This window comes from Aquarana catesbeiana, linkage group LG07 (assembly GCF_042186555.1).
Source record: "Aquarana catesbeiana isolate 2022-GZ linkage group LG07, ASM4218655v1, whole genome shotgun sequence".
NCBI lineage: Eukaryota > Metazoa > Chordata > Amphibia > Anura > Ranidae > Aquarana > Aquarana catesbeiana.
The window spans coordinates 252273711-252290251 of record NC_133330.1 but is presented as its reverse complement, the minus strand read 5'-3'; the positions used below and the strand labels follow the sequence as shown (position 1 = coordinate 252290251).

Genomic DNA, 16541 nt, shown 5'->3' with positions numbered 1-16541 from the left:
ATTTATGTCGATTAGTTAGTTGCTTTACCTCCTATATCATGATTTATTTTTATATTAAGGGTCCACTTATAACATAAAGTGATTGTAAAGGCAGAAGGTTTTTTTTATCTTCATGCATTCTATGCATGAAGATAAAAAGCCTTCTGTGTGCAGCAGTCCTAATACTTACCTGAGGTTCCTCTAGATTCAGCACTGTTGCAGGAGTGTCTCAGCTGCCCGGGACTCCCCTCCTCATTGACTGAGACAGCAGCACGGCGCCATTGGTTCCCACTGCTGTCAATTAAAGTCAGTCAGCCAATGAGGAGAGATAGCGGGAGGGGCCAGGCTGTAGCTCTGTCTGAATGGACACAGGGAGCTGTGGCTCAGCTCGGGTGCCCCATAGCATAACTCCTTGTTGTGGGGGCACTCAACAGGAGGGAGGGGACAGGAGTACCAAAGAGGGACCTGAGAAGAGGAGGATCTGAGCTGCTCTGTGCAAAATCACTACACAGGGCAGGTAAGTGTATAACATGTTTGTTATTTTTAACCTAAAAAAACTAAACTTTACAATCACTTTAAAATGTGGGCATGCCTAAGGAGGAAAAACTCTCAGCCTTATTTATCAGAGTTTGAAGAAAGAACTAGTCTTGTTACTGGTAGCAATGAATTAGATTCATACTACACTGAGAAAATGAAGAGCGAATCTAGTTACTGTGCACAAAAACAGAACTTCCTCTAGACCTTTTAAGACTTAAAGAACATTGCTTCCTCAAACTCTGTGTGCATAATACATTATGTGGACACTATGATTTTAAAGCGTATGTAAACTCAAAAGCCATCTTAGCATGTTTGGCATCATGTCTAAGTATATATGGTTTTTTTATTAAAGTGGTTGTAAAACTTACATGTGCACAGTGAAGTGACTGGCCTCAGGTGATACACAGAGATGAAACAAATCCTCCCATCTAAGTTGTACCTGTTTATCTACAGTTGTCTTTCCCCCTACCTACATCCATTTAAAGTGCAGAGTTTACACAGGATCTCTGAGCTCTGAAAAGCAGGGGGCAGAGAGCTGAATTTACAGCAGTGAGGAGAGCTCTGAGAGCTGATTGGAGGGAAGGGACACACCCCCCTGCACACAGGAACAGAGCTGAGGCTGTCAGTTACATACTGTGCCCTCCCTGTAACCATTTTTCTCTTGGAGTCAGGAAAACTCATCACAGGTGACTCATGCTTATAGCAGAGGGAATCGGGCAGCTGACAGAAATGACATGAAATGAAGTGAGACAAGAACACACTGTAATGGGATATGCTTTGTAGAGGTTGACCAATATGGGTTTTTCTCTGGCCGATGCCGATATTTAGAAATCGCGGTGGCCGATATGTGATGCCGATTTTTTTTTTTTTTTTGGGGCCAATATATTAGGCCGATTTCCCCCCCCCCCTTCATCTCATAAAATCTAACAGTTAGACCCCTTTCACACTGGGGCGTTTTTCAGGCGCTTTTGGGCTAAAAATAGCGCCTGTAAAGTGCCTGTAAAATGGCTCCCCTGCAGTCTGTGTGAAAGCCCGAGTGCTTTCACACTGAGGCGATGCGCTGGCAGGATGTTAAAAAAAAGTCCTGCAAGCGGCATCTTTGGAGCGGTGTATACCGCTGCTCCACCACTCCTGCCCATTGAAATGAATGTGCACCGCTGCCAAAGCGCCTGCAAAGCGTTTCGGCAGCGGCGCTTCAGGGGAGCATTTAACCCCTTCCTCGGCTGCTAGCTGGGTTATAAGCGCCCCGCTAACAGCCGAATAGCGCTGCTAAAATGACGGTAAAGCGCCGCTAAAATTAGCAGCCTTTTACCGTCAACGCATGCCTGCTCCAGTGTGAAAGCAGCCTTAAGTGATACAGAAAATTTTTTTTAAACAAAACAAATCTCCAATCAGTTCACTTGTATGTAGAATTTAGATAAATATAAAAAAAAACTATATCTTAAATATTAAATACACAAAAACAGGTAATCAAAACTTTTGGATGAAAAAAATGGGCTAACTTTACTGCTTAGTTTTTTTTTTTAATTTATTAGTGTATTTTTTCAAAAAATATTGCGTTTGAAAGACCGCTCCGCAAATACTGTGTGACATAAAATATTGCAACAACGCTATTTTATTCCCTAGGGTCTCTGCTAAAAAAAATATATAATGTTTGGGGGTTCCAAGTGATTTTCTAGCAGAAAATACAGGATTTTTACTTGTAAGCAACAAGTGTCAGAAAAGATTTAGTCTTTAAATGGTTAAACTGAGAGCTTCTACACATGGAGCTCAGTTCATTCAGAAGTGTAAACATTGTATCCTTCAGGTTCTTTTTATCAGATTTGGCAGGCTGCCCAGAGGAGGGGAGAAGTCTCTTCACAGAAGTTTTCAGGCAACTTGTATTGACTTCTATTACAGAAGTCATTTGCAAGTCCGCTGATATCGGCCTTTTTTATCAGCACAATCAGCCGATGCCGATTAAGTAAAAAACACCAAATATCGGCCGATATATCGATCGACCTCTAATGCTTTGTTTATATTTCATGACTGACGTTTACAACCAGAGTTTGTAGAGAAGTAACTCCTGAACCTGGTTCACAAGGGAAATCATTCCTCATAGGCACTCACCTTCTAGTGTTCTAAAATTTTCCCTCCTCCAACGGGTGGGAAGTAGGCCTGCCGTCCTGGAAGATTTCCCAGAAAGACAGTTACCGAAAAAATCCAATCGTGAAGGACACCCACATCCGGAGCAGAAGCCGGTTAGGAACAACTCCATTGGATCTCAAAACAACACTGGTTTCTACATACGTATTACCCCTGCAGGGGTGCGGGGAGCTGGTGAGTGGGGACCCTTGAGGGGGAGCACCTAAGTCACTGCAGATTTACCGTTGTCATCACTAAAGTCACCCTACGCAGGAACTCCTGAATGAACTGAATGTTAACTGAGGACTTTCATAAACACTGACTTTTATCTATTCACTTTTTATTTTATATTTTATATTTTCTTATTTCAATTTTTGGCACATTTGCATACCTTTGGCACATTTTTCTTCTTTATGTGCTGTTATAATTCACAATTGGCTGTTCTCATGGTGAAGAAGAGTGCTGGGTTTGCTTCACCAGCTCTGTATATTGTGCACAGCGGAGATATAGCGCGAATATTCAACCAATATAAGGCACTGGTCGTGGACTGATTATATCAACTATTCCCAGCTAGTTTAACAGTTGGAAGGAGTACTTGGCCTACGTTAACCCCTTATACACTATTAGGGGGGCTGTGCTATTGCTACACTTATTATTTATAATTTGGTGTCATCACCATTGATGAATTGTTTGCTTACCTGTATTTTGATATATATATATATATATATTTTCTTTGAAGGCTCGTTTATAGTTGGCTGCACCTAGAGGTATGGGATATTAATCCCATTGGGCACATAGATACACAACTTTTAAATACAATCCATATATTTTTATTTATTTAATTTATTATTATTTATTTTTTATTTTTGTTCCTTTGGATTAATGCACTGGTTAATCTATTTTGAGGAGAATACACAGGATACACAAGTTCTAAGCCTACACACAGTATCATTTATCCAATTCAGGTAGCGCCATCTGCCCCTATTCAAATACTATTTTCCTTGTTTACAACCACTTTAAGTCCGTATTTTATTTTAATCCATTGAAAAGTTGCTAGTAACAACTCTTCCAGTTTTGGGCTGATAACTCAGCTGCTGCCTTGCAATTGTTAGCAACATTTGGCTGTTGGGCTGTCTCTCAGGCCTACCCATGCATCCTGCAGACCAATGACCAGCAGGAAGGGAGCAGACTGCAGCCTGACAATGCTGCTGATAATTGCAAGTGTTGTTATTGGCAGGACCTCAAAGTAAGTAACTTTTCAAAAGGTTACAGACAAGATTTTTTGGGAAAGCCGAAGTCATGATGTCAAATATGAAAAATAGATTTTGGGTTTAGGTATACTTTAATTTCCACTCAAGGAAATGACATGTCCCTGCTCCCAAAGCTTTCTGGAATACCAGCGTTACATACCAAAGGAGAGTGGGCTTGTCCGGTGGACCTGGCATCATTGGCTGGCTCCCTGCCTGAACCCCAAAGAGGTAGCCGGCCAACAAGGACTAAGGAGTAGGACCCAGGCGATGAGCAGTGGGTCGCAGCAGGTCAACACTGGATGCATTTGGTAAGTGTGTATGTGAATCTAAGACACCCCAGCTTAAGGAGGCTTTATTAAACAAAAAAGCGGGGGGGGGGGGGGGGGTTCGAGATAGGGTGCACACATCTTTAAAACAATTAGAACTTCAGTGCAGCACATGTACTGTAATTGGTTGCATGAATACCTTACATTTCTGCAAGAATAACATTTACTCATCACATACAATTCTGCCTGTGTGTGTGTGTACGCATTGCAGTGGAAGGATCATTTTGGTTTTTATTATCGAAGCCTTATGATTTATATTTGTGTTCCAGGAAATGCTCTCATTAATTGTGGAGAAACACAGAGACGAATAGGAGGAGCTCACCGGGAACTTGTACAGACTGGAGCTATTAACTTTCTCACTCCCTTAAGGAATTTTATAGAAGGAGATTATAAAACAATATCTGTAAGTATGGGAGGAAGTAGGCAGCTCTTACTGTGTGTTGCAAGTAATGTTTCTCTATTTTGGAATTCTGGTTTAACATTGTTTTTCTAACTGTTGTGGATGAGATGTAATTATAGGGCTATTATTATTAGATAAGTACCTTAGTAGCACACCTAAAATTTGGGACTGTTTTGGAAAAGGCCCTGGTCATTTTAAGTTTAAAGTAACAGGGAATGGTCAAATTGTGTGTCTCCATTTAGGAGATTTCTTTTTACCTGTAAAACGTGATAGAAAGTTTGTGAAAATCTCACCTTTTGACCCTTGTCACCTGAATATGATTTTCATTTCTATCTGTTTCAATGACCACTATAATATTTGTAGTTTCTATCACGTTCCATCCTGGCAGCAATGGTTACCTGGACAGAATAAAAAAAATTATAAAGGTTACTAGTTAATTTAGCTACTTTTCAAGATGGTAGTAGGAAAAAACATGCACTGTTAGGGATGATTCACATCTGCATCTGTGAGTGCTGGATGTGCATTGTATGGCGTACCACATATTTTACTTAAAGTGAATGAAAAGAAGTTTTATATATTTTCTTTTTTCAGTATTAGAAAAAAAAATAGAATTTCTTGTTAATAAAAATAATTTACAAAATGGAAGACAGAAATTTAGATTCCGAACTAGAAAAACATCTTTCTAGAGCTCAGGTAACAACTGCTCTATGAAACATATCTGAAAAGCCGGGAGAGCACACTATAGACTGTGACTTGGTGGATGGGCTGTGTGGGTTAAGGGTTAGTTATTAAAACACCACATGCGTTATCATTTTGTGTGGTTTGCTTTATTAAATGGGAATATTCAGTTAACTAATTTATTGCATGGAATACCTGTATTCCCTACGTGCATGTTCTAAGATTGCCAATTTACAAAGATGATCGCATAGTTTATCCTTTCTTAATTGCCACTGAAAAGGTGCTTTCTGGTTCAGTGAACTGTCTAGTGAAAAAGCAGCCTTTGCAGATGAAGATAAAATGAATTCAAGTGTTACTAAACCCACAACAGTAAAATCAATCTGTATATGCAGAATAGCGTGCTTGTTATACTCACTGTGGAACTTAAGGGGTTAATCCTCTGTATTGTGTAAAAAGGCTTTTTTATCGTGTATGCACAGATCCTTCCCTCCTGCCAGAAGGGGCTCTCTTGGCAAGGCAAGGTAATACAGAGTGGTTTCCCTGCACATGCTCAGTTTGGTCTCTATTGCTGGAGAATACTTCCTGTCTTGAGCTGAGCTTTTCAGGTCACATGATATGACATCGCATATGTGGGTGTGTAAACAGATCCTAAATCACAGCCCAGTCCCTCCCTCCCTTCTCCATGCCTAGTAACTAAAAAAAAACTCAGTGGGTGGGATGTTGCATTTCAATTCATGGAAGATCCGCCTCCCATAAGAGCACATGGACACAGACTAGTGGAAATCTCCTACCTGAACTCTCAGCTCTGGACAGACCCTGCAGTTTATCATGTGACCATGGTATACAGATCAGCCAAAAAGGTATATAGTGGTAGTATTTTAATGTAAAAAGATGATTTTATTGAGGGGGGGGGATTAACTATTTTCATATTACTGGGTTTAGTAACACTTTAAGTACTTAAGGGCTAAGTCCACCTTCTGTAAAAAAAAAAAAAAAAAAAAATGCAACCACATTTGCAGTTAAAAATGTGCATTTATGGGGGCGTGGTCTGGACATGGCTGCAGGTAGTCGCAAGTAGCTTGAGCTCCTGACCCTTCGCCACTCAATCCAGCTTATTCTGATCTAACTTCAATGACATGCCCTCAGCCAAGAAGCGGAAGACGAAGGGAAGCAAACAGGCTCCTAAACCCAAAGCGGCTGGTGGAACTTTAGACTACTTTCTCCAGAACACTCCGGCCTCCCCAGATCCCTAGAAGGCAGAACTGCGGGGCTTCTCCCACGAGGCCTCAGGCCCGCACACCCAGCCTACCTCTCCTGCTATTTCCTCCGCCTCCGATGCTTACTCGGAGACTCCGTCTGATCTATGTGCAGACCTGCAGGGTTCCGCACTACAACCCTGCACTCTCCAAATGATCGCGGAGCTATGGACCCTCCTTCAAGGACTACCAACAAGGACGGACATAGAGGCTCTAATTACCCGCCCCGAGGAACAGCACTGCAGGGACATCCAGGGGGTCAAGCAGTAGATCCAATCCCTCTCCACCACCAGGCTGATGGGAGAGGAGTCCTCTGTGGAGTCCCTAACTCCAAGTGACGGCCCTGGAATCCCTCCAAGAAGCCAGGAGGACAGGAGCAACAACCTATGACTCCTCTGGGGCTTTCCAGAGGCAGTGGGTTCAGAAGACCTGGCAGAGTCCGCGGTGGTGATATTCCAGATGGTCGTGGGGTCGGCCGTCCCGGAGCAGGTGGAATTTGATTGGATACACAGAGCATTGGGTCCCCGACCTACAGACCCAACTAGACCAAGAGACTTGATCTGCCGACTCCATCGATACACCCAGAAGGAGACAGTACTGCGCAAAGCATGTGAATATGGAGACCTGGAGTTTGATGGCGTGGCAATCAAGATTCTTCTGGACTTATCCAGGGCTACTTCAACTGCAACTTCGGGCTAAGCTCTGACCGATCCTGGATATTGCTGACAGTTGAACTTTGCCTATAGATGGGGGTTCCCTCTCTCGGCCACCTTTTGGTAAGGGACAACACTCCTTCACCCTACACACAGCGGGAGATCTTCCTGCTCTCTTTACATTTTTTAAATCTGACCCCATACTGATTCCAAACTGGCTAATGTTTCTTCCCGGACCGATGGGCCGTGCTGGATCGGGGATACCTTGGCGGGCCAGTCAACCCCGACTTTAGAGAACCTGGAGAAGATCTAGCCTACGATCACCAAAGGATTCACGTGAGTCATAAAGCTGTGCCCAATGTCTCCTGATACTAATCCTTACCAGACTCGCTGATGGATCCCCTTTCTGTGCCTATCTTGATGCCGCCCTTTAGTTTACTAGCATTGATGACACCCAGATAAAATGCTATGCCCCCATGGTGATACAGGTGAGAGCAGCTCTCACCCACTATTGTCATACAGCTGACATATGCCTGTTTCTGAGCCGTTGCTCCTACTATAAAGGATTGTACCCATACCTGCTGCACTGTGAACGTTTTGGGACATGCCTTACTGTTAGTTTTATTTTTAGCTCCCCCCCCCCCCACCCTGGATGTATTTACAGTGGTCCGCCATCCTCACTTTCCGTGCTTATTGCACCCCATTTTTCTTCACTCCGTGTATGGCTGACTAATCATCCCCCCCATGTCTTGCTTCCCTGCCGGTGCAGACTGGACTTCCAGGGCCAACTCCCACCCCTAATACAGAATGTACACCGTCGTTGTTGTATCTATTTTAACTTGAATCTTCCAAATTCTGTTTACATTGACATACAACTGTACTATATGTAATGCTGTCCTACATTGTTTATGTAGTGACCTGGACTCACCTTTTGGTGGTTTAAATAAAATACTTTAAATAAATGCACTTTTTTTTTTCTTTTTTATTGCAACCATGATCAGTGAAATGCACTGGCTCCTGCAGGTTGTTCCTCAAGCTATTTGTCTGTATTGACTTTCAGTTAGAGAGCGGAAGGAGGTGTCATGGGCTACAAGTGTGGTAATCTCTAAATGTGTATTCCATTGACAGCTACAGGTCCATCTGCATAGTTGCCAACAGTCCCGATTTTCCCGGGACAATCCCGATTTTGGGACCCTTGTCCCGATTTAATTTTGTCCCGGGTGTTTTCCCGAATTTTTGGGGTTTGTCCCGAGAAAATCGTGAGTGTTTTTGTAAAAAACGGCAACGGCTCCACAAAAATGGCCGCCGTTGCCTCCACGAGTCAGTCACAATGTTCCCCTTGTGTTCAGTGCAGGGGAGAGGGGCAGCCAATCCGCTTCTCTCTTCAGTGTACAAATAGAAAATTCTATTGTACACTGAAGCCTATTGGTTGGAGGGATTGGCAACCCCTCCCCGCTCTACACTGCACACAAGGAAGACGTGATCAGCCTCCACTGCCATCACCCTTCCCCCCCCCTGTGTCCAACGGAGCTCAGGGAATAGTGGGAGTGACGGGAGGGAAGAAGGGAGGCTTTCATCTGGCTGTTCAGGAGTTGTCTGACACTGTGAGTAGTGGCCTGTCACTGTAGTGGGGGAGAAGAGAGATAGGGGGAGGGGGTGTACTCAGTGTATGGGAGGCTTGGAGCTTTCCCTGCAGTACACTTCTCAAAGGCTGAGGTCCAGCATGGATGGACTGGGGCTCCGCTGGCTGGGGACATTGATGGTCCTGGCTCCCCTCTTGCACACCATGTCACCACCATACCTGATTCCCCCCTCCCCCCTGTGTCACCAACATACCTGCACCCCCCTCTCCCCCCCGTGTCACCACCATACCTGATTCCCCCTCCCCCCTGTGTCACCAACATACCTGCACCCCCCTCTCCCCCCCGTGTCACCACCATACCTGATTCCCCCTCCCCCCTGTGTCACCAACATACCTGCACCCCCCTCTCCCCCCCGTGTCACCAACATACCTGATTCCCCCTCCCCCCTGTGTCACCAACATACCTGCACCCCCCTCTCCCCCCCGTGTCACCACCATACCTGATTCCCCCTCCCCCCTGTGTCACCAACATACCTGCACCCCCCTCTCCCCCCCGTGTCACCACCATACCTGATTCCCCCTCCCCCCTGTGTCACCAACATACCTGCACCCCCCTCTCCCCCCCGTGTCACCAACATACCTGATTCCCCCTCCCCCCTGTGTCACCAACATACCTGCACCCCCCTCTCCCCCCTGTGTCACCACCATACCTGCACCCCCCTCTCCCCCCTGTGTCACCACCATACCTGATTCCCCCCCTCCCCCCTGTGTCACCAACATACCTGCACCCCCCTCTCCCCCCTGTGTCACCACCATACCTGATTCCCCCCTCCCCCCTGTGTCACCAACATACCTGCACCCCCCTCTCCCCCCCTGTGTCACCACCATACCTGATTCCCCCCCTCCCCCCTGTGTCACCAACATACCTGCACCCCCCTCTCCCCCCTGTGTCACCACCATACCTGCACCCCCCTCTCCCCCCTGTGTCACCACCATACCTGATTCCCCCCCTCCCCCCTGTGTCACCACCATACCTGCACCCCCCTCTCCCCCCTGTGTCACCACCATACCTGCACCCCCCTCTCCCCCCTGTGTCACCACCATACCTGATTCCCCCCTCCCCCCTGTGTCACCAACATACCTGCACCCTCCTCTCCCCCCCTGTGTCACCACCATACCTGATTCCCCCCCTCCCCCCTGTGTCACCAACATACCTGCACCCCCCTCTCCCCCCTGTGTCACCACCATACCTGCACCCCCCTCTCCCCCCTGTGTCACCACCATACCTGATTCCCCCCCTCCCCCCTGTGTCACCAACATACCTGCACCCCCCTCTCCCCCCCGTGTCACCACCATACCTGATTCCCCCCTCCCCCCTGTGTCACCAACATACCTGCACCCCCCTCTCCCCCCCCTGTGTCACCACCATACCTGATTCCCCCCTCCCCCCTGTGTCACCAACATACCTGCACCCCCCTCTCCCCCCCTGTGTCACCACCATACCTGATTCCCCCCTCCCCCCTGTGTCACCAACATACCTGCACCCCCCTCTCCCCCCCTGTGTCACCACCATACCTGCACCCCCCTCTCCCCCCTGTGTCACCACCATACCTGATTCCCCCCCTCCCCCCTGTGTCACCAACATACCTGCACCCCCCCCCTCCCCCCTGTGTCACCACCATACCTGATTCCCCCCTCCCCCCTGTGTCACCAACATACCTGCACCCCCCTCTCCCCCCTGTGTCACCACCATACCTGATTCCCCCCTCCCCCCTGTGTCACCAACATACCTGCACCCCCCTCTCCCCCCCTGTGTCACCACCATACCTGCACCCCCCTCTCCCCCCTGTGTCACCACCATACCTGATTCCCCCCCTCCCCCCTGTGTCACCAACATACCTGCACCCCCCTCTCCCCCCTGTGTCACCACCATACCTGATTCCCCCCTCCCCCCTGTGTCATCAACATACCTGCACCCCCCTCTCCCCCCTGTGTCACCACCATACCTGATTCCCCCCTCCCCCCTGTGTCACCAACATACCTGCACCCCCCTCTCCCCCCCTGTGTCACCACCATACCTGATTCCCCCCCCTCCCCCCTGTGTCACCAACATACCTGCACCCCCCTCTCCCCCCTGTGTCACCACCATACCTGATTCCCCCCCTCCCCCCTGTGTCACCAACATACCTGCACCCCCCTCTCCCCCCCGTGTCACCACCATACCTGATTCCCCCCTCCCCCCTGTGTCACCAACATACCTGCACCCCCCTCTCCCCCCTGTGTCACCACCATACCTGATTCCCCCCTCCCCCCTGTGTCATCAACATACCTGCACCCCCCTCTCCCCCCTGTGTCACCACCATACCTGATTCCCCCCCTCCCCCCTGTGTCACCAACATACCTGCACCCCCCCTCTCCCCCCCTGTGTCACCACCATACCTGATTCCCCCCCTCCCCCCTGTGTCACCAACATACCTGCACCCCCTTCTCCCCCCTCTGCTGGGGGCACCTTATGTAAGGACAGACTCTGCTGGGGGAACCTGATGGCATCTGGTGGCAGGCGACGTGGCAGGTGACACGCTCAGGGGTCCCACTGATTCTGCATTATGGTGAGTTGAATGATTTCATTATTTATATTACAATGTAATAATAGTAATAATGCGCTTCAATCATCCTGACACCATAACAACCATGGTGCCGGGATGATTGAAGCGCTAACACCAGGTGTTTGGAGTATCTTTATCTGCTGATTGTTAAACTCTGGAATACACATTGCTATTATGGTGTAGGGTCTGGGTCTGCTTTCCCTCCATCCCTCTACCCCCCTTTCCCTCTGCATCCCTCATTCACCTCAGACTCTAACCACACCCCATTTAGCCACGCCCATGTAAGCCACGCCCACTATTTCACGTAAACCACGCCCATTTTTTTGCGCTTCGCGCGCCGCATTTTTCCTTTTTTGCATGCCACGCCTACTAACGCATGCCCCACCCCCTAATTATAGGCTGACTCCGCCTACAGCCAAAAAAAGTGTCCCTAATTTTTTTTTCCCAATGTTGGCAACTATGCATCTGCCATGGTAGTTTATTCAATCACAGATATCTGTGATTAAATGACAAAGCTATACGGGCAGAGCCTCACGCAATTGCGCAAATTTCAAAACTGACAGCTGTCGCCAGGGAGAACAGCACCCTCATGGTGGGGTGGGTTTGCTTGACACCATGTCACACTTAAATATGGGTGTAGCATACTATAAAAGGGGAGTTGGCACATTGAATCCGCTCTGGATGCAGGCGCCGGCATCTTCACTAAGGGAAACGGGAAGTGAAGCTTTACAGCTTCACAGCCTGTTTCCTACTGCACATGCTTGAGTCACGCTGCATATTCTAAATGGTCCCGCTGTCTTCTGGGACCTGTGTGTCTCCCAGGAGGCAGCGGAGGACGGGCCGGAAATTGCATAGGTCATTGTGCGGCAATCTTACCCGGAAGTGGGAGCGGGTACCTGTTTTTGACAGGTATCTGCTACCCCCTTCCCCCGAAAGGTACTAAATGTGGCATCGGACGGGGCGGGGGACGAAGCAGCAAACGTAGCTTCTCCTTTTGGGTGAAGCTTCGCTTTTAAAGACTTGCTGCGGTTAGGGGTGGTTCAACCTGCCTCTCCTGAACATGGAAGAATCATGTTCAGGATAGAAATTTTTTTACCGCCAGCTGCTTTGTGTTTTCCCATGGCTAGTGGTCAAAGTAGGCTGTGTACATGAAACCATAGGTAGATTCACCCTCTTTGTCCTGTTTACCATTATTGAGGCTCCATGCACACTAGCTTAAAAAAAAAAAAAAATACTTCTAGAAAAAAATGGTGTTATCTCATGTCCATGCACATTATTTTATTCTAGAAGCATTTTGGAAGTTTCAGCTTCTAGGAGCAGAGAGAAAACTTTTTTTTTTTTTTTTTTTTTGCATTTTTGGGAGTGATTTGCCAGCAGGAAAAAACTCTGAATGCTGGCATAAATGCTATTGTGAGCGTTTTTTTTCATCCAGCATTTTTCTTTCTTTTTTTTTTTTTTTTTTTTTTTTAATTGAAAATATATTGTATCAAAATAACAGTATCATCATACAAACGTGTAAGAATCAAGAAACATTGGTTGCTGTAGTTAAGACAGATGTGTCAAAGATTTGGCTTTAACAGAACATCTCAACTGTAAACAATTCAACATACATACAGTGGTTAAGTGCTATGTCTAGTAGAGGTAAAACAATTTATTTATTATGAGAAAAGATATTAGATACTAGAGGTCGACCGATATGGGTTTTTCTCTGGCCGATGCCGATGCCGATATTTAGAAATCGCGGTGGCCGATGGCCGATATGTGATGCCGATTTTTTTGGGCCGATATATTTGGCCGATTTTTTTTTTTCCTTTCTTTTTTCCCTTCATCTCATAAAATCTAACAGTTAGACCCCTTTCACACTGGGGCGTTTTTCAGGCGCTTTTGGGCTAAAAATAGCACCTGTAAAGTGCCTGTAAAACGGCTCCCCTGCAGTCTCAGTGTGAGATCCCGAGTGCTTTCACACTGAGGCGATGCGCTGGCAGGATGTAAAAAAAAGTCCTGCAAACGGCATCTTTGGAGCGGTGTATACTGCTGCTCCACCACTCCTGCCCATTGAAATGAATGCGCACCGCTACCGAAGCGCCTGCAAAGTGTTTTGGCAGCGGCGCTTCAGGGGCGCATTTAACCCCTTCCTCGGCCGCTAGCTGGGTTATAAGCGCCCCGCTAGCAGCCGAAAAGCGCCTCTAAAATGACGGTAAAGCGCCGCTAAAACTAGCAGCGTTTTACCATCAACGCATGCCCGCTCCAGTGTGAAAGCAGCCTTAAGTAATACAGAAATTTTTTTTCATTTAAACATTAAACAAAACAAACCTTCAATCAGTTCACTTGTATGTATAATTTAGAAAAAAAACCTAAAAAAAAAAAAAAAAAAAAAAAAAAAAAAAAAAAACCCTATCTTAAATAATAAATACACAAAAACAGGTAATCAAAACTTTTGGACGAAAAAAAATGGGCTAACTTTACTGCTTATTTTTTTTTTTTAATTCATTACTGTATTTTTTTTTTTTTAAATTGCGTTTGAAAGACCGCTGCGCAAATACCGTGTGACATAAAATATTGCAACAATCACCATTTTATTCCCTAGGGTCTCTGCTAAAAAAATATATATAATGTTTGGGGGTTCTAAGTGATTTTCTAGCAGAAAATACAGGATTTTTACTTGTAAGCAACAAGTGTCAGAAAAGATTTAGTCTTTAAATGGTTAAACTGAGAACTCCTACACACGGAGTTCAGTCTATTGATAAAAAGAACCTGAAAGAGATACAAATGTATCTTCTTATCAGACTTGGCAGGCTGCCCAGAGGAGGGGAGAATCCTCTCCACAGATAACTTAGGGAAACTTGCATTAACTTCTATTACAGAAGTCATTTGCAAGTCACGGCTGAAGTTATAATCGGCCTTTTTTATCAGCACAATCGGCCGATGCCGATTAAGTAAAAAACGCCAAATATCGGCCGATATATCGGCCGGCCGATATATCGGTCGACCTCTATTAGATACCAAAGCATATTTTCCATATTATGGTACAACACTTGAGGGGGGGTTCCAATTTGTAGAGTGATGGCGTGGGGGTATGCATGATAATTCAATCCTTATGGGATGTGTAGTTGCTGGCCAGGTGTTCTGTTGCAGGGGCCCGAACAGCAACAGGTATAAAGATGGGGTCTTGATGGGTAATGATAGGGATGGTGGGTAGGGCGGGGATCAGGGAGGTGTGGGGGGGATGAAGGGGGGGTCAAAATAACTCAGGGGTTAGCGGTTATCTCCTCAGTCTCTGCCACGAAATCAGGTTTGTAGGATACCTAGTGTCGGACATCTATGAGGGGAAAATGTTGACATGAGGTCTCCCATACTCGTCCCTTGGTTAAGGGTGGGAGATCCATGTCAGCTGGGATAGGAGAGGAAATACAAGGGAGGGGTCATGGGGGGGGGGACTATGCAGAGTAACTCGTAGGTGTTTTTTGTACGTGAGTAGGTTGTGGTTTATAAAATTAGTTTATCAATGTCAGATACCTGTCAGTTGTTCTAAAATGAATCCAGCAGGCCCATGTCTTTGAGAATTTGGCTGGGGAGTATCGGGAAATGGAAATGAGTTCTTCCATATCAGCTATTTTGTTAATTTGTTTGAACCATTCCGGGATGGTCAGTACTTGAGGAGAGCCCCAATGTCTTGGGATGCACATTTTCATCCAGCATTTTTCTGACATTTTTTTTTTTAGCTTATAGTGTGCATGGAGCCTGAAAGTGAAAGTAAATAAAAAATCCCAAATGTTGGGTTGTCCCCTGAAAACTAATAGAGGGGAAATCTTCCAATCTTCCAATGGGGTCACTAGAACTGGTGACCTGGGTGTCCACAAGGAATTTCCTATATTTGCAGAAAATTCTGCTCACTTCCTGTATGGCTGTAGGACAGGAAGTGAAGTAAAATCTCTGCAACGGGACAAAGGTGGCAAAAATAAACCTTACAGAGGTTATAACCCTCCCTTGCTCTATCCAAAATGAAAAAAGATAAGAGTTGCCTATATTTCCACTGTTTTTAAGAGATTGTGCTATTTTACCCACTATATTTTTGTGGCTAGAGTTTGTTACGCAGGTCTTGAAAGCAAGCTGCTCCTCTGGAAATTGAAATCTCTGTGGCACTGCTTTGACCTATTTGTGATCAGTTTTCTCCCAATGTTTACTCCTTGTTCTGCTTATCAAGCTGTTTTGCTATGGCTGTATTGATGCACCTTTTTCCCTTTCTTTTTCGCTTTCTTTAGAAAGAACGGAAATTGTTGCAGAATAAAAGACTGGATTTAGATGCTGCAAAGACCCGTCTGAAAAAAGCCAGGGTTACAGAAGCCAGGGCTTCAGTAAGTAGATGGCTTGACAAATGACTGGAAAAAAAAAGTCACTCTTTTCTCCCTGTGGTTAACCTGCCTGAATAGCTGACAACATGTACTCTTTGTGGTAAACAATGGGAAGGTCCCAGATTCAAGCTGCATAAACTCAGTTCTTTGTTAGCTTTACGTTGTTAAAAAATGCCTATTCTGACTCGCAATTTATAGAATATTTGGATAACACCAGAATTGCTTACTGTGTAGAAACTGCTCATTGTATATTTGCCTATTTTTCCTATTTGTGTATTTTAAAAGCACATTTTTCATTTCATCTTATTCTGCTTTCAAGCTAATTTAGTAAGGCATTGCAAAGAGCAGCAATGGGCAGTTACTAAAGTAGCTTGTTAAAATTTAGTTTATTCTAGTCTTCTAAATTGCTGACTTATTAAATAAGTATTTTAATTTTAAAGCTTTGTTGAGTCTGGCATTTCCACTGCACTGAAATGCAGCTGCCTTCACTTTATGATGGTTGCTCAGTGAATTGGTGACATGCTAGAGATTATTGCAGGGAGTAAATTAAAAATTTGCCAATGAGACACATAAAAAATCTAAAACTTCCTAAAAAAAAAAAAAAAAAAACTTCAGATGTAAATTTTTACATTTTTTGAGGACCGAGCAAACACCAAAAGACCAACAGCAATAATATGGAATGTATTTCCCCTGCATACTCTGCTTCTGGCTTCCAGTCATCTTTCCCACTCCATAGCATAGACACAAATGATTGGGGCAAGCCAAGCATTCATGTTTATGCCACAAGCTGTGTACACA

At 45.7% G+C, this 16541-nt stretch overlaps 1 protein-coding gene across 3 annotated transcripts in view; it reads left to right on the top strand.

Annotated features, from left to right (window-relative positions):
- SH3GLB1 (SH3 domain containing GRB2 like, endophilin B1) overlaps positions 1–16541 on the top strand; it is a 130267-nt gene that overhangs the window by 50044 nt on the left and 63682 nt on the right. For all 3 annotated transcript variants that reach the window (XM_073593196.1, XM_073593197.1, XM_073593198.1), the window contains exons 4-5: positions 4486–4619; positions 15654–15746. In XM_073593196.1, the coding sequence (XP_073449297.1) occupies positions 4486–4619; positions 15654–15746 (227 nt within the window). The remainder of the gene's footprint in view (positions 1–4485; positions 4620–15653; positions 15747–16541) is intronic.